Consider the following 27136-nt stretch of genomic DNA (forward strand, 5'->3'; position numbering starts at 1 on the left):
ATGGCACAGATTCCATGCTATTGCCAGACAAAAAAAATCCAAATTAAAATCTGCAAGAGCTGAGAAAAGTGTTTTTGAAAAGGGTATGGACAATGCCAGATGTTAATACTGAGCACTAACACAAGTTATTTTAATATAGTGCTTTACATTTTCAGAAGACGTCCCAAATATTAATTTTACAGAGCTGGGGAACTGGCAAAAGGAGCGATTGGCAGTGGCACTGTAGAGATAAGGGTGAGGAATGGAGTCAGATGATAGGATGGTCATTGAGATAGATGCTTCCTTAAGAAACTGTATGTCCTAGGGACGTACAGAGGAAGAGGAGAAGAAGGAGAAAGCATCAAGGGGGCAACTGTTGGAAGCGCATGAGATATTGTGATTCACAATCACCCTAAATTGGAAGAGGAAAACTATTCTGTGCACTGGAGTGAGTTTGGATATAGCGTGAGCTGGTGTGAGAATATGGAAGGGGCAAGGATTGCCAGCCTCTTTACAAATGAAGCAGTAATGGAAAATTAACTTGGAATTGTTTTGGAGAAGAATTTGGTAAATCACTTGGCTATTTTTAAAACATCTTCCATACAAAAAATAAAGTGTTAAGAGAATGTTATTGAGGTTGTGAAGTGAAGTATCTGCAAGTTAGGAAATACCTGAATTAAAGTAGTCTGTGCAGCATTAATTATGACCCTTTGGGCATATGCATTATAATTAGATGATCGCATACTAACTTTACCACAAGACCCCTGCTTCATTGAGTGCCCAATTAATAACGCTCTTTAATATATTTTTTTTAATCCTCATTGTTCAATGTCATTCACTGCATAGCATCCAAACCCTTCAATGAATAAAGAATTTTTTAGTTCTTTATGGAGTTTTCTTCTGCATTCATACCATGGTGTCTGAGTGCCTCCCAAACATCAGTGAACTTGTTGTTATAAAATCCTTGCAAATTAGGGAGGTGGTATTATGTCCATTTTACTGCTATGGAACAGAATTATTAAGACAAGTTAGTGGAAGAGATGGTACTACTAGAACTCTTGGTTCCTGGCTCCAACCCACAGCTTTACTATGTCAAGGGGTATTTTGGTAGAAAAAGACACAGCAGCAGGAACTAGAGCTTCCTGAAATGCTGCAGGAGGCTCAGTGGGCCTGGGGGGATGCACAGTGTAACATGGTAGGAGATGGAACATTGCCAGAAACTTTAAAAAGTTGTGTAAACTGTCCTATGCTTGCAACGGTAGTCATTTTCTGTGGCTTATAACTCAGCCAAAGTAGGGACAGCAGAAAGCACCTCTCTGAATTCTGGGCTTATCTTCAGGCCATATTTCAGCTTCCTATTCCAAACCCCTAAGGTACAGGAGCCATTAATTTTTTTTGCAGTTTTTTTAAACATTACAAGTGTTAGCTGGTGCTGTTGCTTCAGGTACAGTACAATTTGCAAATGCTTCATATCTTATTTAAACATTTTAAACAGAAAATGAAAATAGCATAAGTTCACGTTCAATAAAAAGGATGAAAGAAGATAAGAAACTGAATGATAAACCCAGTACCCTGCAGTGCCTCATGCTGTACAAGCCAGAGAATGGTCAGGACTGTCAATGTGGTATTCATCCAGAGTGCAGCAATCACATCCTCCCACAGTTCTTTACATCCAGCTCACGGTCAAAACCAAACCAAAGCAAGGAAGTCAAACTGCCATCCTGATGTCATCAAATTCCACATGCTGCTGCTGTCACATTCTACACTATTTCCAAGGGCCTTGGGTAGGATTCTTCAGCATCCTGGCTATCACAGGTTGATTCAAACATATCCACAGCGTAGTCATACTGACAGAAGGCAGGAAGAGAAATGGCTTTGAAAGTCACTAGAAAGTCCAATTTGCATTTGCCCTCCATTTAACTACAAAAAGAACAGGAGTACTAGTGGCACCTTAGAGACTAACAAATTTATTTGAGCATAAGCTTTCGTGGGCTACAGCCCACTTCATCGGATGCATGCAGTGGAAAATACAGTAGGACGATTTTATATACACAGAGAACATGAAACAATGGGCACTGTTTCATGTTCTCTGTGTATATAAAATCATCCTACTGTATTTTCCACTGCATGCATCCGATGAAGTGGGCTGTAGCCCACGAAAGCTTATGCTCAAATAAATTTGTTAGCCTCTAAGGTGCCACTAGTACTCCTGTTCTTTTTGCGGATACAGACTAACACGGCTGCTACTCTGAAACCTGCCATTTAACTACAACACTTTTCTGGCCTGAAAGCTGGGTGAGTGAATGCTGTTGCTAGTGTCAATCTTACTTCTACTGTAGGCCAACTGTGGCTCTGCACTGGCTGTTTGTGTGAGGGATCAGAAGTTGATCTTACAAAGCAGGTGTCGTAAGATTGCAGCACATGGAACTGCCACTAGGCCAGTCTCTGGACTGCTTTTAAAGTTATACACTTAGCTTGTTGCGAATGAAATTATTTTGGGATTAAATGCAAACGTAGTACCACTGTATGTTTTTTTTTTTTTTTTTTTTTAAACATGCTCAACTGTTTGACTTATGTAAAGTTCCACAGAAGCAGACCGTTCCAGTTGCACCCAGAACAAGAATTGCTCAGGATGAACCTCTGTTAGAAGTGATCCATGTACAGAGCCGACCTTCCATAGTGAGTGCCCAGATTGAGGCAGAAGAACCCAAGGAACAGACGACAGAAAGAATTCAAGGTAATTCTGATAATACTTTTCAAAAACCGATACGTGGGAAAGTTACTTTACTTAAATATGGAATCCTTTTACAGGCTGATTATCAAGTTGTTTGGTCACATGTGCATTATGGTAGCATATAAAACTGAAATTTCACCGAAAGTGCACCAGAGAAAAACAAAGTATGCACCGGAGAAGCAGATTTGAGCACCTTCTAGTGGTGCCGCAGCTTGTTAGTTGCTTCTGTAGCTGTTGGACTCTCTTAGAAGCCAAGAATCAAAACCATAAAGGGCTTTATAGATCAAAACCAACCCCTTGCGTTATACCTGGAAATGAGCTGAAAGCCATTGAGGTTTCTAGAGCAAAAGTATAATATGTAATAATCACCTCAGATGAGCCAAGCAGGAAGCAAAGTTTTGTATATCCTTCTGGTTTATAGTGAATAATTTCACATAATGGAGCTGCCGCCAATCAGGATACACTTATTTGCATATGTATTATGTTTGGTTACTATTTCCCCATCCTTAGTATTTTTGACTGTACTCTTCACAGGAGGGAAGGCTTAATCAGTATCTTACAAAAGAGAGAGAGTTACAGTACTGGAGACTTAGAGTCAAGGTGCAGTATGCTGTGAGATATTACAAAATATTTTCAGCGCTACTGCTATCAGATGAGTTGTCTTCAAAAGTTTTTACCACTTTCTTTGTATAGGTTTTAAAACGTACTGTAGTCAAGGGTTGCGGGAAGACTGTTAAGACAGTGGTTACTTAAGCATCAAGCTCTGTCTTCACCTTTGTTATAAAACTGCTAAAAGAAAACTGACTTAACATTAAAGGTAATAAAGAGTATAACTCTGAAAATGTCAGCAAAGTATTTAGCTTTTCCTACATCAGAGGGCAGTGCCAAGAACAACAGGTTAAACACCTCACCTGGGCTAACTGAAAGAGAAGCTGCTGTGTGACACTCTGATGCACCCGAGGATTCAGTTACTGTTTTAAGCATGTTGGAAAAAATATCCAAAGATCTTGGCTAAAATTAAGGGAATAAAAGAAATTATTCTAACAGCTCACGCAGATATTTCTGCCCTGAATGCCTGGGTTGCAAAGAATGAAGCTGAAATCTCTGCTTTAGAGATTAAAAGAAATGAATATGCAGCCTTAGCAAGTGAGTGTGACAGGCAGTTTGGAATGTTCCTACCAAAACTAATGGATTTTGAAAGCCATGAGACAGGAAATAATAAAGTAATTGTTGCCTTTGGAAACACTGACAAAGGTAATCCCATTTTTTAAAAAAAGTTTTGGCAGTAAAACCTCCTGGCACTATTGAGCTCTTCTGCTTACCTTCCAGTTAGTTGTGGGAAGGGCTCATAGATCGTTCAGTCCCCATCCAGCTTGGATCAAAAACCTAAACCTGTTATAATTATATTTTTTGAGATTCGATGCTAGAATTGTGAGATCCCAAAGGAAGCACAAAAAAATCATTTTTATATCATGTATATGCCCAAACTATATAATTTATCTTTCTAGACTTACAGTTGGCCAAAAAGATAGTCTTCCCTTGGAAGACACTTTTCCAGTCTAAATTAGCAATAATGACCAATGTGGGCATTTCATGACTATTATTGAACCCTGGCAAGAGTTGAGGGCCTGAGGTAAGTCTTTATTGGTTTATCCCTTCAGAATTTTGGGTGTCTTCATCCCTAAGTTTTCCAAGTTCTTTGATACAACCTTTAACAGTGTGATGTTGTATTTCCATTTACTCAAAGAGGGTCACTTAGAATTAGCCCGTAGTTGCTCGTTCTGTAGCGCTTTTATCTACTCTTCATGTAACTGCACTCATAGATGATGAGAGAGATTTTTGTGTGCGGCTAAGAAATCCTGGCAAAATCTTAGATAACATACAACATAAATAAGTGATTGGAGTAATAAAAGACCTAATCCTGCATTGGGCTCCACATGAGCCAAGGTCTTGAACAACATGTGGTCTTATGTCTTTGAACCAAATGAGCTGAATATAAATTATATCTACTAGTAAATGTCTTTCTTCCCCCTTCTTTTTCTAAAATCTGTATTTCATAATATTAGCATCTATTCAAAATTAAGGAGAAATTGAGATGAAAATAGTTTTAAAAAATCCAATAAATGTCAATTGTGTTAAAGGAACACCATCAATTTAATAATCACACTGAAACTTTGTTTCCTCTAATCTCTATCAAATATAATAATCTTAGGTGTTTTTCTAGCAACAGCAAGTAACAAATTTTTTCTCTCTTTGTCAATGTTTACTTTGTGCATTTGAGAGCTTTTTTTCTTATACTTCGTTTCATTGTTTCCCCTGTATATATAGTAAGTCTGTTGTGCCTACTGTTTGTGTGTCTTTCACATCGCAACTGAGGAGAGAAAAACATTTAAAGAGAAAAGTTGTCCTGGAGACTTGGGTGTAGGACATTCAGTTGTTTTCATTTTGTGAAACTGATCAGATTTCAAGTTGACAGGGGGTCTCTGTCTCCTGGGGATTCTAAATATGGTATTCTGCTTTTGGGTAGATATGCATCTTCACCAGTGACCCAATGGAATTGCATGTACACTCCAAACTTAAAGGGATTTTCCCAATATTATACCAACCAAAGTGGAGTTCACTGAGCATTTATTATCGCTTAATGTTAATACTTTTAGCTCAGTTAATCACTGATCCTGCAAACAAACATGTGCTTAACTTTGCTACTGTGAGTGGTCCCTCTGAGTGTTTGCAGGATTGGGGTCTTAACCACTTGCTACTGCAACAGAAACTTTTTTGAGGAACCCTCATTGCCTACTATTTTCTGTGCATCTTTGCTATAAACAAACCTGGTCATGTGTGTGCCACTGGAGAGATGGAGTGTGTCCCAGTGTAAAAGGTTCAGGGAGGAATTCTTGGCTTTAAAAAAAAAAAAAAAATTTAAGGTAATGTAGAAACAGCATGAATAAAAGCACAGCAAATATCTAGATTAAATTAAAGGGTAAAATGGATTTGAGTTGGACTGTTGTCAAGTTGGCTCAACTTCATTGTCTGAGGGGTGACAATTTCCTGTTAAAATTAATCACTGTTTTTTCAATCCCTTGTTTTTATTTTTATATCTAGCCACATTAGTCTATAGCATTATGCTGGCAGATTACTTCAGAATCGGAGTGAGTTTGAATAATTTGTTCATAATGTAAGGGAAAACTTTTCCAGTATCTGTATATGAGATGGTTTAATGTTTATAAACTATGTAAACTAAATATTGGGGGTTTTAAATGGAAATGACTGTTTAGGAACACTATCAACATACTGTAAGGGCTGGTTTACACTAGGTACTTACATCAGTATAGCTACATCTCTCAGGTGTGTGACAAATCCATACTCTTGAGAGATGTAGCTATATCATATATATATACCTAGTGACAGAGGATGTGGAAAAAGCTAATGTACTCAATGCTTTTTTTGCCTCTGTTTTCACTAACAAGGACAGCTCCCAGACTGCTACGCTGGGCATCACAAAATGGGGAAGAGATGGCCAGCCCTCTGTGGAGATAGAGGTGGTTAGGGACTATTTAGAAAAGCTGGACGTGCACAAGTCCATGGGGCCGGACGAGTTGCATCCGAGAGTGCTGAAGGAATTGGCGGCTGTGATTGCAGAGCCATTGGCCATTATCTTTGAAAACTCGTGGCGAACCGGGGAAGTCCCGGATGACTGGAAAAAGGCTAATGTAGTGCCAATCTTTAAAAAAGGGAAGAAGGAGGATCCTGGGAACTACAGGCCAGTCAGCCTCACCTCAGTCCCTGGAAAAATCATGGAGCAGGTCCTCAAAGAATCAATCTTGAAGTACTTGCATGAAAGGAAAGTGATCAGGAACAGCCAGCATGGATTCACCAAGGGAAGGTCATGCCTGACTAATCTAATCGCCTTTTATCATGAGATTACTGGTTCTGTGGATGAAGGGAAAGCAGTGGATGTATTGTTTCTTGACTTTAGCAAAGCTTTTGACACGGTCTCCCACAGTATTCTTGTCAGCAAGTTAAGGAAGTATGGGCTGGATGAATGCACTATAGGGTGGGTAGAAAGCTGGCTAGATTGTCGGGCTCAACGGGTAGTGATCAATGGCTCCATGTCTAGTTGGCAGCCGGTGTCAAGTGGAGTGCCCCAGGGGTCGGTCCTGGGGCCGGTTTTGTTCAATATCTTCATAAATGATCTGGAGGATGGTGTGGATTGCACTCTCAGCAAATTTGCGGACGATACTAAACTGGGAGGAGTGGTAGATACGCTGGAGGGGAGGGATAGGATACAGAAGGACCTAGACAAATTGGAGGATTGGGCCAAAAGAAATCTGATGAGGTTCAATAAGGATAAGTGCAGGGTCCTGCACTTAGGACGGAAGAATCCAATGCACCGCTACAGACTAGGGACCGAATGGCTAGGCAGCAGTTCTGCGGAAAAGGACCTAGGGGTGACAGTGGATGAGAAGCTGGATATGAGTCAGCAGTGTGCCCTTGTTGCCAAGAAGGCCAATGGCATTTTGGGATGTATACGTAGGGGCATAGCGAGCAGATCGAGGGACGTGATCGTCCCCCTCTATTCGACATTGGTGAGGCCTCATCTGGAGTACTGTGTCCAGTTTTGGGCCCCACACTACAAGAAGGATGTGGATAAATTGGAGAGAGTCCAGCGAAGGGCAACAAAAATGATTAGGGGTCTAGAACACATGACTTATGAGGAGAGGCTGAGGGAGCTGGGATTGTTTAGCCTGCAGAAGAGAAGAATGAGGGGGGATTTGATAGCTGCTTTCAACTACCTGAAAGGGGGTTCCAAAGAGGATGGCTCTAGACTGTTCTCAATGGTAGCAGATGACAGAACGAGGAGTAATGGCTTCAAGTTGCAGTGGGGGAGGTTTAGATTGGATATTAGGAAAAACTTTTTCACTAAGAGGGTGGTGAAACACTGGAATGCGTTGCCTAGGGAGGTGGTGGAATCTCCTTCCTTGGAAGTTTTTAAGGTCAGGCTTGACAAAGCCCTGGCTGGGATGATTTAACTGGGAATTGGTCCTGCTTCGAGCAGGGGGTTGGACTAGATGACCTTCAGGGGTCCCTTCCAACCCTGATATTCTATGATTCTATGATTCTATGATCAACCTATCCCCCTGTGTATATAGCACTAGATTGTCAGAAGAATTTTTCCATTGACTTAGCTACCACCTCTTGGGGATGTGGATTAACTAATCTGACAGGAGAAACCCTCCCGTCAGCATATGCAGTGTCTCCACTGAAGCGCTATAGCAGCGCAGCTGCACAGATGTAGCATTTTAAGTGTAGGCATACGCTAAATAGAACTAATTTTTCCAAACTTTAACAATAAATCTAATGCAGAAGAATGTGCTAACCTCATTTGTCTAGCAACTTTAAAGCATAAAGTAGCCTCTGTTTTAGTTAGTTCCTTGCATTTGAGTGTCCCTGAGAGGAGGCAGCTGGAAATGGGGATACCTGCTGTGCTACTCAAAATATAGACAATCCCTGTAAAAATGAGGGACAAAGGTACAAGCAGAACTGATCTTCATAGTACTGTTTCTCCCAGAAGACCATGTATCCACAAACATAATCCACGCACAGTCACAAAAATGGGAAAGACTGGGCTCTCCAAACAGCTGGATTTTGGTGTGATCCTGTCCTGCTGGAGGAAATGTTTTATTGCTGTATGTTTTGGAACATTCGAGATGGAGAAATAAAAACACAGAAATGAAAATTTCTTCCTCTGTTAGATTTATTTTTTTTTTTTTTAAGATCAGAAAGAAAGGAGAGTTAGCAGCTGGGTCCTCTTTTAATTTTGACATGCAGTAAAATGTGCTTCTAATCCATATTTTCTTTAGGAACTCAACAAACGCAGCTCTTTTCCCGACTCCAGATTGAACCGTTAATTGAAGAAACTTTGCAAATGACTCAAGGTTAAGGATGGCTTTTCTTTTTTTCTTTTTGAAAATGTGATAGTTTGACCAAAGAGGTCATTGTGTTTTAGGTTTAAAGTAGCACTTCCCTTTAAATTAGTTATATTTGTAATGTCTTCTAGTTTTTACATGTTAAGTAAAATCTTTCCATCAGTAGGTGTCAAAAATGAGATACTGGCGTATGGATCCAGCTGCTTCTGCAGAGCCAACCCAATAACAAACTCCTAGTGATCAGGCCATATGCTGCTACACTTTCAGCTGATATAAGCAGAGTTGGTGCATAAAGAAGGAAGTACACTCATTTTCTGTTTAAAAACCAGGGTGGATTTGATTTAAATCAAATTGATTTAAATCACTAGTCAGGAAGACTCGATTTAATCATGGATTTCTACATCAAAGTGCATTTTTGTTGGTTGTTATAACCTTAATACATATTCTTCACAGCTCAGAGATAGATGTAGGTTTTATTTTTAGAAGGTACACACTATACATTTTTGAAGTGATTTATTTTGAAAACTTTTCAGATTAGTTTTAATTATATCAGAAAATGAATGATTGTTTGGTTATTTCATTTACCAAAGGTAATTGAAGCAGATAGTTCACCTCCCAATGACTTCATAAATATCTCCAATTCAACAGGCTAATCATTAGTATTTGGAGGATTTTCTTGCTATGCTGTTTTCTTGCTATTTTCTTGCTATGCTGCTATGCTTAGGAGGAGAACACCACCAGACAGACATTTAAATTGTTTTATTTAACTATTTCTCACCTCTGTATATTATTTATTTATTTAAAAACATTTTTGGTGTTAACAAGCATGTTATCTCTGGAGACACAAATCCACAGTTTGAGAACTGCAAAACCAAGCATCTCTGACGGTATCTTCTAGACTGAGTACTGAGTCCCATTGGGGAGATAGAAAGATTAACCTAAATAATCTATACAGAAGCCCCTGGAGCCCCATAAGATTGGGTGCCTAATCCATGAACTATTGAAACTCATTTACAAAACTTTTCTTAAACATTACATGAATATATTAGATATATATGAGATATCTTTGAGCTATAATGTATCTAAATTAAAACTATCTATAGATAGGTTTTTTTCCTCAAAAAAAAAATCCAATTCAAATTAAAAAAATCAATTTTTTTTATTTTTTTTTCTATTTAAAAAATAATTGATTTTTATCTACCCTGTTAAAAACTAGTACAGAGAATTGAAAACAAAATGCTAGTTGGTTGGTCTCTTCTAAATTATTATTCAAAAACATGACTGCATACTAAAGTGCAATACGGTGGTTCTTTTATTCCAACTTTGATCCAATTTTTCTATGACTCAGATTATTTTGACGTGGAGTCTGTGGTCCACACTGATACTAGATCATTTATTCTGAAAAAGCCAAAGCTATCTGAGGAAATAGTAATGCCACAGAACCAGGAATTGGGGAAGAAGGCTGCGGAGGCAATGCGGGCACTTTCAGGACGTCTTATACAGACAAGGTAAAAAGTCAGTCCTTTACTTCATTTAAAGAAGTAACAGGACCAAATATAAGACAAGTCTTGTTACTGTAATGTATCTTGTAATTGGTTAGAATGTTTATTTAAATGTAAGAGGTTCCATAGTTGGAAGAACAAATTCAATACATTTCTTGGTTTCAATGCTCCAGAAGCTCAATCAAGACTGATGAAAAATGGACAAAAGAGCCTACAGCCCAGCCAGAACTCAGAAATCCTGACATTCATTTCTTTTAAATTGAAAATGTGTCCAAGGCTTGGTTGTGGTTAGAGCAGTTTTTTCATTTACTAGGAAAATGGAAAAAGGAACTGGATGGCTTGCAGGTATCAGAGGGTGGCCCACTTGTATTGTAATATTTATTACAGCTGTTACATCTTGCTGAAATCTAAGCAAATAGTTTGCATGGGCTCTTGTTAAAGAGTTTTAATTTTGTTTAATTTTTTTACTTGTTATATTTACTCTTAGCCCATCAGTCAGACTAAGATTATGTCATGGTTATTTTTAGTAAAATTCACGGACATGTCACAGGCAATAAACAAAAATTCACGGAAGCTGTGACCTGTCTGTGACTTTTGCTGCTGCGGCTCCATAGTTTCCCCCGCCACCATCATGGCTGGGAGCTGTGAGGTTCTGCCTCTGCACGCGGCAGCTGGAAGCGGCAGGTGACCATATTTCCCAAAGAGAAAACGGGACATCCCCAGCTGCTCGCCCAAGGCGTCCCCCTGCACTCCCCGCGAGGCTGTCACCCGTTGCTACAATCCTGAGGAAAGCCCTCTCAGGAGTCTGTCACCTGTTGCTGGAACCTTGCAGGGGGCCCCCGCTGGCTGCCAGCTTGAGAGTCCCACAGCCCCTGGGGCTGAAGCAGAGAATGTCACAGAGATCTCTGGAAGTCATGGATTCCGTGATTTCCATGACCTCCGTGACATAAACGTAGCCTTACCCATCAGACTAAATGCTGAAAATTTTAAAACGGTCTCTTGGTTGTAGTCATCCTCTAGCCACCTATCATTTTGAACCATAGGTGTGTAGAGAACGGAGGCAAACAGCGAGGTTAATGTTAATTTTAGATGGTAGGAGCTATTTAAGGAGGACAATGAGTGAATGTATTCCTGATTGGGTTTGCCTGGGAGTGTAGGTGTAAAACTGAGCTGACCTAACTGGAGCCTCCATACCCAGAAGCCAGCAAACAGCTATTAAGTAGGTAAATGGTGTGTGGGAGCCCTGCTTTATGGGAGTTTTCCTATAAGGCATTTGGCCAAGGGAAGCGCGGGACTCGTAGCTGTTGAGAATGATCTATGTTGAATTCACTGGGTTTGCAGAAATCAGTGCCCAGTGGACAGCACTCCTTTTAGTTCATCCTAGTACTAGGTAGCTTCTGATAGGGAGCAGCTCTGGTTTTGGGGTATGTGTATGTTTTACCTATTTATATACAAACTGCAGGAATGGATGTGATGCTATGTGATAAATGGCGTTTAGCATGTACGTTTCTTTACCTCACTGGCCCCTAGCCTCCTAGTTCCTCTCTTCCAGGGATCTGCTAACATTCCAAATCCCTGAGCAGTTTCTGTTTAAAAAAAGGCAACCTTCCAGAGATGTGTTTCCTTTTTTGCTCTCCAAAAGTGAAATTTTGTCACAAAAATCACAGTTACTTAAGGCCATGGATGGTCATGTACTAGACATGTTTAGCATCCAATATCTCATGATGCTGCAGGGCTGGAAACTGGAGCTTTATACCCTTGGAAAGAGGTGAGTCCTCCCATCCAATGGGACTGTGCTCTGACATCTAGCCCTAAAAGCTCTTGCTATATTGAGCCTTCCATTTGTAATGTTTTTAATATATTAAAAAAACATTTTAGGCCCTTTATAGACGTGTTTTCAATTTCAGTTGCTTTTTTCCCCCTTCTAACTATGTAGCATATAAAGAATACATGATGGTGTGGTGAGAGAGAAAGGCTTTGTTCGCACTTGTTTGGGATGGCTGCATACTTCACTTTTGCGTTTGCCACTTGTGAGTAATGCAGCCATCCTAAACTCAAGCTCACCTACTCTTTTCAGACCTCAACATAATGTATCTTTCACTGTCTGTCTGAGGGGGTATATGCATGTATATCGTATATATCTTCCAAGAATTCTGAATGGCATTTAGCTCACTTTTATGCCTCAAAATTGATTTTAAACGGCTTAACTGTGCTCCTTTAGTAACTTTGCACCTATCAATGAGTCTCTGAATTTGTCCTTTTGAGCCAGCGTGCACAGGCTGTGAAATCTACCTGTTGAAATTTACTACTCTCTGTAGGTGTAGATTCCTGTTCTTTTTGGTGTGTCAGTGATGCAATAAGGAATGTTGATATTTGAAGAGGGTGATTATTGGCAAAAAAAAAAAAAAAAAATCGATCCTGGATAGTGAGATGCTCCTTGTACTTTGCCCTTTGGACTCATTCTTACAGCTCTGTTGGTATCAGTACAACTGACTTCACTCCAATTTCTTAGAGTTAAATTCCCTGTGATTTTTACCATGTGTTTTCTTCTGTTTTTTAGAGAGCAGCTTGCACAATCAGAAAAGCCTGCTAGCCCCAAGTTCATTGTGACACTGGATGGTGTCCCCAGCCCACCAGGGTACATATCTGATCAAGAAGAGGAGGAGATCTGTATAACTGAAGGAGTGAAGCCAGTTACCCAAAATGTAGCTGCAAACAAAGGATTAAAAAGCTTTCAAGCACAGCAGATGCAGGTTATAAGCAGGCAGCTGGAGAGCTCTTATGGTAAATTATCCTAGCCAACAGGGCCTTCATATTGGAGTTAGATTACTTTTTAATGTGGGGCTTTCATACTTGGGAGAACTCTCAAACCTACCAGCATTAAACATCACTCCTTGCACTTGTCTGTATATTATTTGTTCAGGGTGTAATGAGACCACCTTTTGAAAAGTGAAATTTCATCATTTTAAGGGGATAGGGCCTTTTAACTTGCTGACCAAGAGCAGTAGCTGAAATGGTTCTCCACACAGCTTTATGTGTCAGTAAAATTAGATAAATGGTTTCTTTTAAACTTCAGGGAACTTTCACTTGTCAGAAAGAGCCATCATTCCCCTTACTTGCTGCATGATTGGCCCCAGGCAGGACTGCGTGTTCTGAGATGTACCTTATTAATTTGTATTGAGCCATTGAAAATGTGCCAGGTTGTGGTGGTAATCATGATCTTTCTGGCCAGATTTGTTCATTTCAAAAGCTGTTTTTAATGATAAAGAGTGTCTTTCAAATTGGTAGAATCTTTCAAAATAGAAGAAACTTTACTTATGATCACTGTATGTTTTTCTTAATATCTCATACATTCAGAATGCCGGCCCAGGAATTTAGAACATTGGCCACTTTAAAGTTGTTTAGAACTCTGCTTTTGAAATGTTGATTTCTGAATGCAAAGTAACACTCACTTTAAAATGTGGATTTTCCTTTCTCTTGGGCTTCTTAAACACTCACTGGTTTGAGGTCACGTTTACATTCCATTTTCCATTTGTAGTATGAGAATGTCAGACCCTCATATAGTAACAGTGCATCAAAATTTCTTGTATTTGTATATAAGAAACTCAGGGCTAGGTACTATGCTGAGTGCCCTCAATTCCATTCACTGGATCAGGCCCTAAATCAGTGAAATATGTAGAGGTCTTTTTAAAGGACAGTTTCAGAAAGTATTAAGGAGAGATTTAGGCATTGATCCTACAAATACTTGCTTGCATGCTTAGCTTTATGTGCTGCTTAGTTTGCTTCAGTGGGACTGCTCACAGCACATAAAGCTAAGCAAGGGAGTAAGTTGTAGAATTGGAGCCAGGATGTGAAGCAACTTGGAGAAGACAGAGTTTCAGATGGGGCAATACCACTCAATTTTGAAAGGATGTGAATCGGGTACATAAATGAGGCCAATAATGGAATGAGGGTGCAGAAAGATTGTTACGAGTGAGGATGGCGAGGGATATTGGTATGAATTTTGAATTGCAAGTGGATAGTTAAGAAACCTGTGAAGATGCCAGAGAATGAGGGATAGGGTCCTGTTTTCTAGGGCAATCCTACTCTGGTTTCTGAATCCTCCAAACTGGACAGGGAGAGATTTAAGAACAAGGGAAGAAGGGAATTGCAGGAGGGAAACCAAGAAGTGATTAAAGTGCAGTAATTGACAACAAAGTGATTGTATGAAAGTTGCACCTTCTTACTCAGCTTGCCCTGTTAATAAGGAGTCCTATCTGCTGATTGTAGTATCAGAAATAACTTCTTAATGCTGCTTTTTCATGATGGTCTCCCAAAGCCAAAACTATCCATGAGAAAGGGTGATTTTATTCTGACACATACATCAACAGAACAGTTAGTGAAGTTTCAGTTGCAGAATCTTTTCCTTAGTCCAGTCAGAGTAAGGAAGGATCCAATTTGTGTTTGTATATCTGGCAGAAAACAATTTTTTTTACTAGTAAACTGAGCTCATTTGATGATCTTTAAGTCCTTGGAAGACAATAAATATCCAACCCTAGGATGATATTTTTAGCCATTTTAAGAAGAAAGTAAGGATTTAGCAGAGACAGTCTTGTGTAGGTTTCACTGGGCTGGAGTATACACTGGGGAACTATTGAGTGCACACTTGGTTTGATCACTTTGTAATTGAGAAATTAACCCACTAAATAAAGTACTGCAGCTTTCACCAGCTAACACTCTCCACTCTAACAGGTTTCAGAGTAACAGCCGTGTTAGTCTGTATTCGCAAAAAGAAAAGGAGTACTTGTGGCACCTTAGAGACTAACCAATTTATTTGAGCATGAGCTTTCGTGAGCTACAGCTCACTTCATCGGATGCATACCGTGGAAACTGCAGCAGACTTTATATATACACAGAGAATATGAAACAATACCTCCTCCCACCCCACTGTCCTGCTGGTAATAGCTTATCTAAAGTGATCATCAGGTTAGGCCATTTCCAGCACAAATCCAGGTTTTCTCACCCTCCACCCCCCCACACAAATTCACACTCCTGCTGGTGATAGCCCATCCAAAGTGACAACTCTTTACACAATGTGCATGATAATGAAGTTAGGCCATTTCCTGCACAAATCCAGGTTCTCTCACTCCCTCACCCCCCTCCAAAAACCCACCCCCATACACACACAAACTCACTCTCCTGCTGGTAATAGCTCATCCAAACTGACCACTCTCCAAGTTTAAATCCAAGTTAAACCAGAACATCGGGGGGGGGGTAGGAAAAAACAAGAAGAAATAGGCTACCTTGCATAATGACTTAGCCACTCCCAGTCTCTATTTAAGCCTAAATTAATAGTATCCAATTTGCAAATGAATTCCAATTCAGCAGTTTCTCGCTGGAGTCTGGATTTGAAGTTTTTTTGTTTTAAGATAGCGACCTTCATGTCTGTGATTGCGTGACCAGAGAGATTGAAGTGTTCTCCGACTGGTTTATGAATGTTATAATTCTTGACATCTGATTTGTGTCCATTTATTCTGGACACAAATCAGATGTCAAGAATTATAACATTCATAAACCAGTCGGAGAACACTTCAATCTCTCTGGTCACGCAATCACAGACATGAAGGTCGCTATCTTAAAACAAAAAAACTTCAAATCCAGACTCCAGCGAGAAACTGCTGAATTGGAATTCATTTGCAAATTGGATACTATTAATTTAGGCTTAAATAGAGACTGGGAGTGGCTATTTCCTCTTGTTTTTTCCTACCCCCCCCCCCCCCCCCCCCAGATGTTCTGGTTTAACTTGGATTTAAACTTGGAGAGTGGTCAGTTTGGATGAGCTATTACCAGCAGGAGAGTGAGTTTGTGTGTGTATGGGGGTGGGTTTTTGGAGGGGGGTGAGGGAGTGAGAGAACCTGGATTTGTGCAGGAAATGGCCTAACTTCATTATCATGCACATTGTGTAAAGAGTTGTCACTTTGGATGGGCTATCACCAGCAGGAGTGTGAATTTGTGTGGGGGGGTGGAGGGTGAGAAAACCTGGATTTGTGCTGGAAATGGCCTAACCTGATGATCACTTTAGATAAGCTATTACCAGCAGGACAGTGGGGTGGGAGGAGGTATTGTTTCATATTCTCTGTGTATATATAAAGTCTGCTGCAGTTTCCACGGTATGCATCCGATGAAGTGAGCTGTAGCTCACGAAAGCTCATGCTCAAATAAATTGGTTAGTCTCTAAGGTGCCACAAGTACTCCTACTCTCCACTCTAGTTAGAGGTTGACTAAACTCTGTGTATGTTCAGGTGATCTGAAGTCTTGAGAGATTTCGATTTTTGTATGAATGCTTTCTCACCAACATATGACAAGCTCTCTGTGCAGGGAACATACTGAATTTAAAGGGTGGTCTGCTTCATAAACCAAACTGCACATGTAATAAAAAAAAGGTCCCTGTGTCATTTCTCCCCCACAGTGGAGATGGAGGAATTGACTGTGCCGCAGAAACAAGAGAAAGTGCTTGAGCGTTGCAAGTACTGGCCTGCCTGTAAAAATGGAGATGAATGTGCGTACCACCACCCCACATTACCATGCAAGTAAGTGCTACAGAACTCGACGACATCTGATCTGCTTTGTCCTTCTGGGCTCTAAATGCTGTGTTAAGTTATTTCACATCTGTTACTCAATTAACATGGTTCATGGTGGGAGATGGGAGTTGAACTTTGCTTTGTAAATGTAACTTCCTCCCCCCTTCTACTTTCCTCTCTTTCACCATGTGGCAGAATGTAGTGGTATTTACAATCAGCGGAGTCACATCTGAGCTCCTGTAGGAGAGAGCTTTTCCCACCACACAGGGTGCTGTTTTTTCTGGGCTCTTTATAGGAGAGCTGGGAGTGTAATATCTACACTACAGCACTTACAGCAGCACAGCGACAGTGCTGCTAAGCGCAGACGCTCTCCCATTGACTTAATTACTGCAGCCATGAGGAGCAGCGGTAGCTCTCTCTGTACCAGAGCTTAGGTCAGTATCATTGCATTGCTCAGAGGTGTGGATTTACCACACTCCTGAGCGATGTAGTTATACTGACATAAGGCTGTAGTGTAGTAGAGCAAGCCCAAGATACCTCAGCTTGGTGTCCCCAGAGTTTTGAACGCAATTGCCCCCATGTATATGGTGGTACAATGCTTTTTGGCTTAAAAGCAAAGATTTAGAGGAGTTGTCCTGAAGATTTTACTGTGCTGTTGACTCTTCTTCAACTGGCAGTGGCTGTCCAGAACAGCTCCCTTGCTGTTGTCCTCCTGGATTTTTGCGAGTCAGGCAGGCACTCAGCTTTACTAGCTGCTGTCAGAAGAAGGGAAACTGAACCACAGCACAGTGGAACAGGCCTGGTCCACCTAAGAGAATGTACGCTGTTGTGGAGTTCATTCGGTAAGGTGGAATCTTTCTGATACAGGATTAGCTGACAGGTCATCAAGCCCTTACTTTCCCCACCCTCTATCCCACAGTGAGGGAGTGGAGAATAAAATTCACACCTTGATGCGGATTGATTCGGTGCATCTCTGACGAGATGATCACAACGGTCCCTTCTGGCCTTGGAATCTATGAATCTTTGACTGGGAAAGCAGATTCTCAGTCTGAAATTAGTCAAAGGGGACCATAGTACTGTAAAAGAGAATATTCCTTGTATTTTTGCTTAGTACAGTAGATACAGTAATTCAAGGTTGTATAGTAAGTGCACTTGCTTTATGAATGGTGGTATTCTTTGTGGTTTGCACTACTTTGTCTCACAAATAAATAAGATAATATTTTGGAAGGTGTTTATGGGAGCTTCTCATTTCTCCAAAAGGCAATGATATATTGTAATTTATGCCACCCTATACCTCTGAATTTCTGGTAGACAAATACAAGTGGTTTCATTCCACAATAATTCTGAAAAGAAAATTCACATGAGATCAGAATACTAGTTCTTTTATCGCCCTAAAAAACTGAGATTGAAAAGGGGACATTGTTGGGTTCAAGTATTTAGTACCCAGTGAAAATTATTCTCCTTGGGCGTGTATAGCTTGTGGTGTTCCTGCAGTGGGAGTTCAGAAGCTGAATTTTGGACACGTTTTGTCTGGTTTGCTTAGCCTTTCAGCTGGGGTTTTAAATCTAACTGCCTTAGCTCTGCTGTTTGGGGATATACTGGTGCTATTTTTAGATAGCAGGTATTATCAGACTTGGGGTCCATCAGCCTTGATGTTGTCTTGTTGAAAGAGCTCATTTTGAATTATGGCCATACATCATCTAATCCTTATTTGGAAATATCACCTTCTGCAAAATGAACTCACTCTCTTTCTAGGTACTGTGGCTCAGACCGTATCTGATCTGTGGGAACTGTAGTTTGCCCTGGAGCAGGTGTGCACTAGCTACTGCATGGAACATGGTTCAAATAACTGGTTTGGTTTTTATTCCTCAGAGTCTTTCCCAGTTGCAAATTTGCTGATAAATGCCTGTTTATCCACCCAAACTGTAAATACGATGCAAAGTGTACTAAGCCAGACTGCCCTTACACTCATGCCAGCCGACGAATTCCATTGCCACCTCCCAAACCAGGTGAGCAGTCTTGACTATTGCTAGTTTACTGTGAATTTGTGAGGAAGGGAATAGTGCATGTGAGGAATTGGAGCTAACCCACAGAATCTGGTTTGGTGATATCTAAGAGGAAAAAGTTTTCTGCATGATACTTGACATTCCCCTCACTTCTCTCATCCCCTGGGCATTAAGACTTGAGTTAATATAACTGCAAAATCTGTTATGAATGTCAAATCCCTGAGCTCCTCTGTGTAAGTGCTGCGTACCAGCAACTCTCATTCACTGCAAAGGGAGTAGCATGGGGCCGAGGTGGTGGCACACAGAAATAGCCTATCACTTCTGAATGGATCAGGTAATTAGTCAGTTCTGTAAGAACAAATGCACCTAAACTGTCCCCAGATTTAATCTGTATTATAACAAGAACGATCTTTTGATGTGAAAACACAAATTGAAGGTTTACGTTTCTGGAAGTCTGCTTTCTGTCTTGTAATTTTACATGATTGTGATAATTTTTATCTTTCACTCATTAAAACAGAGACACTATCCTTGGGTAAAGAAATGACTTGATGGAAATTAGGTTTACAACTAAATGCAGTTATTTGAGTTGGAATTTGCCCAAAACTTAGGGGTTAAATTCCTACCCCCATAAAAAACACTATGGTAAGGGAGCCACATCTGCAGTGGCTTAGTGCTTCCTGACATCACAGTGAGGTGTGGTTTCATTACTGTGTCAGGCTAGAGTCCTACATACTGATTACTGATGCCACTTCCTGCACTCCTATATGTTCCTGGGAAGAGCCCCCGTGAGGTGTTATGTCCCAGTCCTGTTTAATTTGAAAACTAACAGGCTTGCTGCAGCCTGAATGCAAGATTTGAACCTCTTTGTCTCCCTAAATTCCCCTGAATTTTGTTGGAAGCGATATTCTGCATTTTCTGTCCTGAACTGTTGAAGTGCTTCTGTGTGTGGCTAAATAGTGGCCACGTTCCGTCTTAGCATCAGTAGCTTTTCAGTGCTGGGTGGCATAATCCCGATACATCTTATGTATTTCACAGGGCTATTACAAGGTTTAATTGTTTGCGGAGTGATTTGAGATCCTCAGATTAAATGAACTCTGGAAATACAAAGTAGAAATTGCTGAGAAAATGGAATTGTTTTGATCCATACAATACTCTTGTTCTTTTTCTAACAGCACCACTACAGGCAGCACCGGCAACCTCCAGCAGTCAGCTCTGCAGATTTTTCCCAGCTTGTAAGAAAATGGAATGTCCATTTTATCATCCAAAAGTAAGAAGTGTCTGTTAACACTTCTATAGAAGGAAATCTGAAATATGTTACGTTGCGTTACTGTCTTTTATAATGCAGTCCTCAGAAATGCTTCTATAATTTGTATCTGAAAGGTAATCAATTTATATCTTGAAAACGAGAGACAGAAAAGCATTGATTTATAGTTGTACATTTCTGAATGATCTTTCCTGAACTCTGTTTGGTGGTCTAGTAAAACTGTAGAAAATGCTAAATATCAGACTTGTTCAGTTACATCAGACTGGCCACAATGAGTCAGTTGGCACTGTGGTATGTGTTCAGTGTCAGCTCATCGCTAACCACTTATCCAAACTCTTCACGTTATGAGGAATGATTTGAACACAGGAGAAGAAGATTCACTTCTGCAACATATTGTGGGGAGAGCACACAATAAATGCTGACTTGGGATTTCATTTTTCCTGCCGCTGGGGTCATATAGTTAGCTTAGAGTATGCACAGCTAAATGATTATCCCATTGAGGATATAGCATCCGGAAGTGGCCACACTTAAAGTTTATATTGAGTGTATCTCCAGAGAAAGATGTGATTGGATTGGTAAAGACAGCCATCAAAGGAAGAGAAGAAAGGAAAGGCTGCCTTTAATTGTGAATTATGTTTCTTTACGTTAGAGATTTGTCTTGCGGCTCTTCATGTTCGCTGTAAGAGGAAGCTGTAGCCTTTGTGCTGTGAATTTTGACTGAAGGTGACAGGGAATCTTCTCTTTTGTTATTAGAATCACCTTTGATACATGTGGAGATTTCGTGAGCAGTCTGTCTTTTAGGGTATGTCTACACAGCAGTGTAAGCCCAGGCTTGACCTGTGCTCAAGCCTAACCCCCCCTCACGTCCACAAACCAATTGTGTTAACCTAGGGCTCGAACCTAGGATCTCAGGATCCTGCAGGGCTGGAGGGTCTGAGCCCATGTTAAGTTGGGACGTAGGGTCCAACCCCTATTGCTTTCCTGTGTGCATGTGGCCCAGGCTTGACTCGGGTCCTGGATGTCTTCTGGATATATCCCAGACTTCCTTGGGGCAATTTCCTTAGTCCTCTCTATGCCCACTGACCATTAGTGTTGCAGTCTATTGCACTCTATTGCAAACAGAAGCAGCTCAGATCAGCATTAACCCATTGTCTGCTGAACACTGGTCTCCAAGCAGACTATCAGGGAGCCTGCTGGGTTTTCAGTGGAGACCAATAAGAAGAAGCTTTTTGCAGAGAGCTGCTTTTGGGTCACAAGAGCACAGCCAGATTTTGCTGCACTCAGCCAAGCAGGGGTGGTGGCGGGAACAGGCCAGTGAGCAGAGCTAGGACTAAGTGGCTGCCTTGCAGAGAAGGGGAGCAGCAGAGCTCTCAGCTCAGCATGTCCAGGGGAGGATGACCCCCAACACCCCATCTGCTTCCCCTCCCTGCAGGGCAGCTGCTTGTTCTCTGCTCTCTGGCCCCCTCTATGGGTGTATGTGCAGGGTGCCTGGGCAGCATGCACTGTCAGGGCAGCGAGTGGGAGCCAGTCCCTAAACCTTCCCGCACCCTCCTGCAGCTCCAGCTCCTCCTTGCTGTTGCACAGACTTGCCTGGAGCAGGGAGCAAAGCTGACAGGTGGGAGGCAGCTTCCAACTGCCAGGCTGTTGGGGTCATCCATCCCCTGGCTGTGCTGAGCTGGGAGCTCTGTCATTCCCTATCCCTGCAGGGCAGCGGCTTCATCCCACTCAGCTCTCTGTTGCTTGCTCTCAGGCCTTCCGGCCCTCCCTGCATCTGCAGAGGCACCTGGGCTGTGTGCACTGTGAGTGGGAGCCAGCCCCAAAACTTTCCCAGAGCCCCCTAGGGTTCGCATCCCTGCCTCCCAGGGTATGAATGGGGCAGGGATAAGAGAGCCCTGGGAGGTGCTGGAGCAGACTGCATCCCAAGCCCTGGGGATGCACTTCACTGCTCTGCAGTGGGCAACAGCCAGGCTTGGACACGTATTTGTTTTTCCTCTGAAACCTCCAATTTATGTCCAACTTCCAACCAAACAAAACACCTTCAGTGAACATCCCATTTTAAAAATGTGGACTTGCCAAGTTTCATTTTAATAGGTTGACAGCCGGTTGACAGCCCTAGAAACTGATGCCCTAATTATCCTCAGAGCAGGCGCACAAAGGCATTTTCCTACCACAGTGGCTCAGCCTGGAGCTGGAGAGCCCAAATCTCAGGTTAGATGGTAGTTCAGTATAAAGCCTTCTCAAACTGCACTCATTCTACTGAGCAGCCACCAAAGGAGGTAATGATGCAACTCATGTGCTCCTCATGGGCACCTGAGTCCCATCAACAGCACTGTCACAGTTTGGAAACTGGGTGGGCAGTAGTGTTTCCTCACAGAGCAACACATTCGTAGGGCTAGACTGTTGAGACCGACGTAGGGGGGGGGCACTAAGAACCTGGGATAGGGTTACTTTGATTCAGGTCTCTGCAGAGCAGTGTGGACGCCAGAGCCCTAGGGTAAAACAAGTCAGAAAATCCTTAACCTAGGGTTAAAATGCAGTATAGACGCACAAGCCCAGGGTTCCCTGACACAAGTCAGCTGACTCAAGTCCCACTAACCCTAAGCTTACATTGCTGTATAGACATATCCTTAGAGGCCTTAGTGTACTTTCTAGGATCTGATTAAGAAATACATACAATACATTGCCTAAACTCTTTATTTTCCATCTAGACAAAATGTAGTCACTATGTCAACAATGAGATAGTTCCTGAGATCTTTTTCAGAAGTCAGTTTCGGACATGATGAAAGAAAGGAAATACCCTCATTTAAATTGAATAATAAATCCACTTTTGGTCCGTAATTGCTGCTTTATCATTATGAAAGAAGAGAGTGAGATTTAGAAGGCAGTGATGTGATTGAATCTCTTCTAGCAAAACTGATGGTCCCAAGAAATACTATTTTCCAGAACAGTAATGTAATTTTACAAGTCACTAGAGAGATGAAAAGTGGAAGGTAAAATCTTCTAACAATGTATTTTTTGTCACTGCAGATTAATTCTTGCTGCTCTTCTATATATGGTAGCATAGGTCTGGTAGCTAACTGTAATTCCACTGATGAATTGCTTTAGTGACTTTGTAACAGGGACTTGTGATTCTTGGAATACTCCAAACTAACCCCTTATCTAAACTCTTCCTGTGAGGAGGAATGACTGAAAGGCTGCAGAAGAAAATTCACTGCTGCAGTGCACCATGGGGAGGAGAAATCCCAATATCTGTAATAAATCTTTAGAAGCCACACCTTTACAATACTAACATAGTGAGGGTTACACTAGAGACAAAAACCTAGTGAGTTTGGCTTTTACTGTACACATCTTCAACTTTAGAGACCTTGAAACAGGATGCAACATGGGACCCTGAGACAAAGGGATTGGATGAGAATGAGGAATAATGGATTCTTAAATGTATTAATCACAAGTCTGCAACACTCAGTGCACTGCTAAGAGAATCTTGATGCCTTCAGGGCATTCAGGATCAGTAGTATGACAAAATCATAAAATTGGTTCCTTTTGTTTACGACATTGAGAACACATTTGTCATTTTAGCAGATGATTCTTTTCCACCTCTAAAACAATGAATCTCCCAAGTGTCAATCAACTTAGCAGTCTTCAGTTTATTTGTTTTAGTACATTTTATTTGCATTTTTATAATTTCATGGTCAGTTATTAAATATCCTGTTGATAGAACATTTCCTTTTAGAAAACAGAACCTCTGCCATTAGTGGGTTCAATTGACACTGCTGTTAATTTGCAAAATTATTGACCCATTATTGCCCATCAGGTATTTTGGACTATACAATAATAAGTACTCGTGTATAAAATTTGCCAAGATAACTTGCTTGTGGCTTTAGGAGCGCTATCTTTAATTAGTCTTCTCTGAATTAATTTTAGCACTGTAGATTTAACACCCAGTGTACAAGACCAGACTGTCCATTCTACCATCCCACTATTGCTGTACCTCCACGTCATGCCTTGAAATGGACTCGAACTCAAACCAGGTAATCTAAGCAATCTTTCACTGTGGTTATCTTTTAAGGCCCTGATCATCTGAATATATATACACATGTGTAACTTTACTTACGTGAGTAGCCCTGTTGCATGTATGCATAAGTGTTCATTGGGTTAGGGCCTAAAATTGGTAATTATTTCAGTCTTATTGTGTAGCAATGGTCAAAGGCTAATCTTGTCTTCGAACCAGAACTCTGTATTTGTTGTTTTGAACAGTGACTTAAACAGTTACTAACTCAACCCTTAGAAATGTGAAAAATCAAAGCTCTGCAGTGAGGGCCTGGAATAGAGCAAACAAGGTTCCAGACCTGTGCCCAAAGACTAAGTAGAATGCACTGGTCTCCCTTGAGTCAGACAGTAAACTGCACATCAGTTCTTCCTTGTCCCTGGTCTCATGTCATGGTACATGACACCCCAGATGGCTCAGGTAGCTCCTTTTAGTATTCCTCATGTCATAGCAAAAACAGCCTTCTTCCTAACACTGCCAGTGACTCCACAAACCCTAGCAAACTGGTTAGTCTATGAAATGCTGTGGGAATTAGCCAGCATCCTAAGTATCAATGTTTTTTTTAATGCTCTGAATCAAGAAAATGGTACAGTTTACTCTGAAAATATCCATGTGAGGGGAATTTATTTACCTGTAAAATTTTTGGCTTAGAGGGAAAGATTAAGAAATGTAATGTAAAATAGCCAGTGTTTAAAGTTGTAATAGCTTGTGTTGAGAGTAAATACTTGAGTGTTTCTTGTTTTACTCTGAAAGTTTAAGATTGCTGGTGATAAAATTATTAGCAGAACTTGCAATGACCCTATAGAAAGAAATATATAGGTCATAGGTTGAAGGTGAATAGTACCTGTAATTTGTTCCTTCTCCTCATACTTAATTGGTAACTTACATCTGCTGTCCCAAGAGTTAAGTATGTTGTAAAACTCATTAAGAAAAATCTATACCATTAATCTACATCTCTTTATATGCCAGTACTTTTAGGATTAAATCCTGCTGTGTCAGCAAGAGCTGCAGGTTTTGGAAATTGAAGTCAGTGGAAGTTGCAACCACTCAAAATTGCTGAAAATCAGGCTCTTTATTAAGGTGCCTAAACAGATTTAGGAACTTAACTTTAGGCACCAAGTCTGAAAATGTTCACCTTTCTTTTAAATGCTCAGCTCTCTTGAGCATTTCTCACCATTTAATATCCCCTGAAATGGAAGTCTTGATACTTGAATCATTAAGAGGCTAGGACAACACCTGTCAGATCATCTATAATGGATAATAGGCTTGTTTAATTATGTGGTTTTTTTCCCCCCTAGTGAATAATTATCATACAATTTGTGGATGAAAGTTGCTGCCTTTGGATACTAATGGAGAGGAAATCCTGATACTACAAAACCTTTCATCACACCTTTGGAAGTTTGAATATATATAGTTTTCATAAAATGAAATTGATTGCATACTTGAAATGTCTCTAATTTTCCAAATTTGTAAGTTTAATAGCTGATTTTACTTTTTTTTTTTAAACTCTGTGAAGAGAACATCTGTGGAGGGAAAGAATTTTACTTTAAATTCCATTAAAAATTTTAAGACCTGGTTTGTATTTTACTGTTCAGTTTAGCCTGTTCTTTATTTGCTTAAAGATTATTCAGTAGAGCCACTCAAAGATTTTTAGTACCTGATGGATACAACAATAACTATTCTCTTGTGGGGATGGAAAGTTTTTTTTCCTTTTATTCAAGGAATAGTACATAGGTCTCTGATAATCTGACAGTAGAAGATAAAGGTAAGAGGGAAAGTAGTCATTAGTAAGCAAGTGTTTTTAAAAGTAGCAAAGTGAGTTGTTCCACTGTTTTTGAATTACTGAGCAGTTAAACTGGAAATCCAATTTTAAGGATAAGTGTAGGAAGAAGGCACCATCTTGAATCTATCCTCAAAAGACTTTATTGTTCTTCAAGCACTCAACACTGCTGCAAATACTCTGTTGTAATCATCTCCCTCCAGGGAGCACCTGTAATGTATATAGCAAAGATAAACCCATATGAATAGTAACTGTGAAGAAATAGTTTAAAATGTGTAATTCTTCTGTTCAAATGATGTAAATTGTTAAACAGTAACATGAATGCACTTTTTTTATTAAATCTTTTGTATCTTTTGGGGAACCACATTTTCACAAAAATATACAAAAGATATATTTTTTTACAAATATTTACATTAGATATCAGAAAACAATGTCACCTACATATTTTAAACTCAGATGTGACAAATATATTCTTGAATTCTGAAATTGAACACTTCAGGAAATTAATTTAAAATATTGGTGCAGATAAAGTAATCAAAGTTTAGTTCATATTCAAATTTAAAAAATCTGAATTTATGCAAAAATCTGAAGATTTAATTTAAATATTTTAAAATAACATAAAAACTACAGTATTGTATGATTACAGGGATTAAATGGTCATGGCCAAAACCAAAATGGGAGCACACTTAAAACCATGATCCTTATTACAGTAATACATGAACATACACCTTTGGACTAGTTTAGAGTACATTTTTTGGTTAAAGCAAGAGGGATAGTCTGACAAACACCATAAACAATCTAAAAAGACAACTGGATCAATGATTTTAAACTTAAAGAACTTCAGTAAGAAATTTTCCTAGACAGTTGCGCGGAGGAGCATAGGATGAGGAACAGTACTGAAACAGTGATTTCCAGCCCTTCTCTCCCCCTCCCCAAAATGAAAAGTAAAACTGCAAATGAAATTTTTTAATAGAATCTTCAAATACATCCATTAGCTAGCTGCACCTTTCGGAAGCATGCTTTCCCTTTTGGATATGAGACAAAAGTGAATCATAATCATTATAGGGCAGCAAAACAGATTAATACCTACACTGGTTAATTTCAACAGCTTTGATGTCTATCACCTATTGCACAAAGTTTAGCATAAGGCAATCTGCTGATGTTCTCCTCTAATAAAAACAGTAGGTGACGAACCAACGAAGTAAAAAAAAAATTAATTTCAGTCTAAGGGGAATGTTATCTAATGAGTGCCATTTAGATTGAATTAACATTATTTTAAATAACTACTGTGGTCTTGATCTTATTCTTATGTAAAACTTTACATCAAATGTACATT

At 40.2% G+C, this 27136-nt stretch overlaps 1 protein-coding gene across 2 annotated transcripts in view; it reads left to right on the forward strand.

Moving 5' to 3' along the window:
- The window catches only part of ZC3H14 (zinc finger CCCH-type containing 14), a 47877-nt gene extending 22270 nt beyond the window's left edge, over nt 1-25607 (forward strand). For both annotated transcript variants that reach the window (XM_077819237.1, XM_077819238.1), the window contains 9 exons: nt 2561-2716; nt 8575-8649; nt 9989-10148; nt 12703-12926; nt 16591-16711; nt 18575-18711; nt 19881-19975; nt 23897-24003; nt 25319-25607. In XM_077819237.1, the coding sequence (XP_077675363.1) occupies nt 2561-2716; nt 8575-8649; nt 9989-10148; nt 12703-12926; nt 16591-16711; nt 18575-18711; nt 19881-19975; nt 23897-24003; nt 25319-25325 (1082 nt within the window). In that variant the 3' untranslated portion in view covers nt 25326-25607. The remainder of the gene's footprint in view (nt 1-2560; nt 2717-8574; nt 8650-9988; nt 10149-12702; nt 12927-16590; nt 16712-18574; nt 18712-19880; nt 19976-23896; nt 24004-25318) is intronic.
- The last annotated feature ends 1529 nt before the right edge of the window (nt 25608-27136 follow it).

This window comes from Eretmochelys imbricata, chromosome 6 (assembly GCF_965152235.1).
Source record: "Eretmochelys imbricata isolate rEreImb1 chromosome 6, rEreImb1.hap1, whole genome shotgun sequence".
Taxonomy (NCBI): domain Eukaryota; kingdom Metazoa; phylum Chordata; order Testudines; family Cheloniidae; genus Eretmochelys; species Eretmochelys imbricata.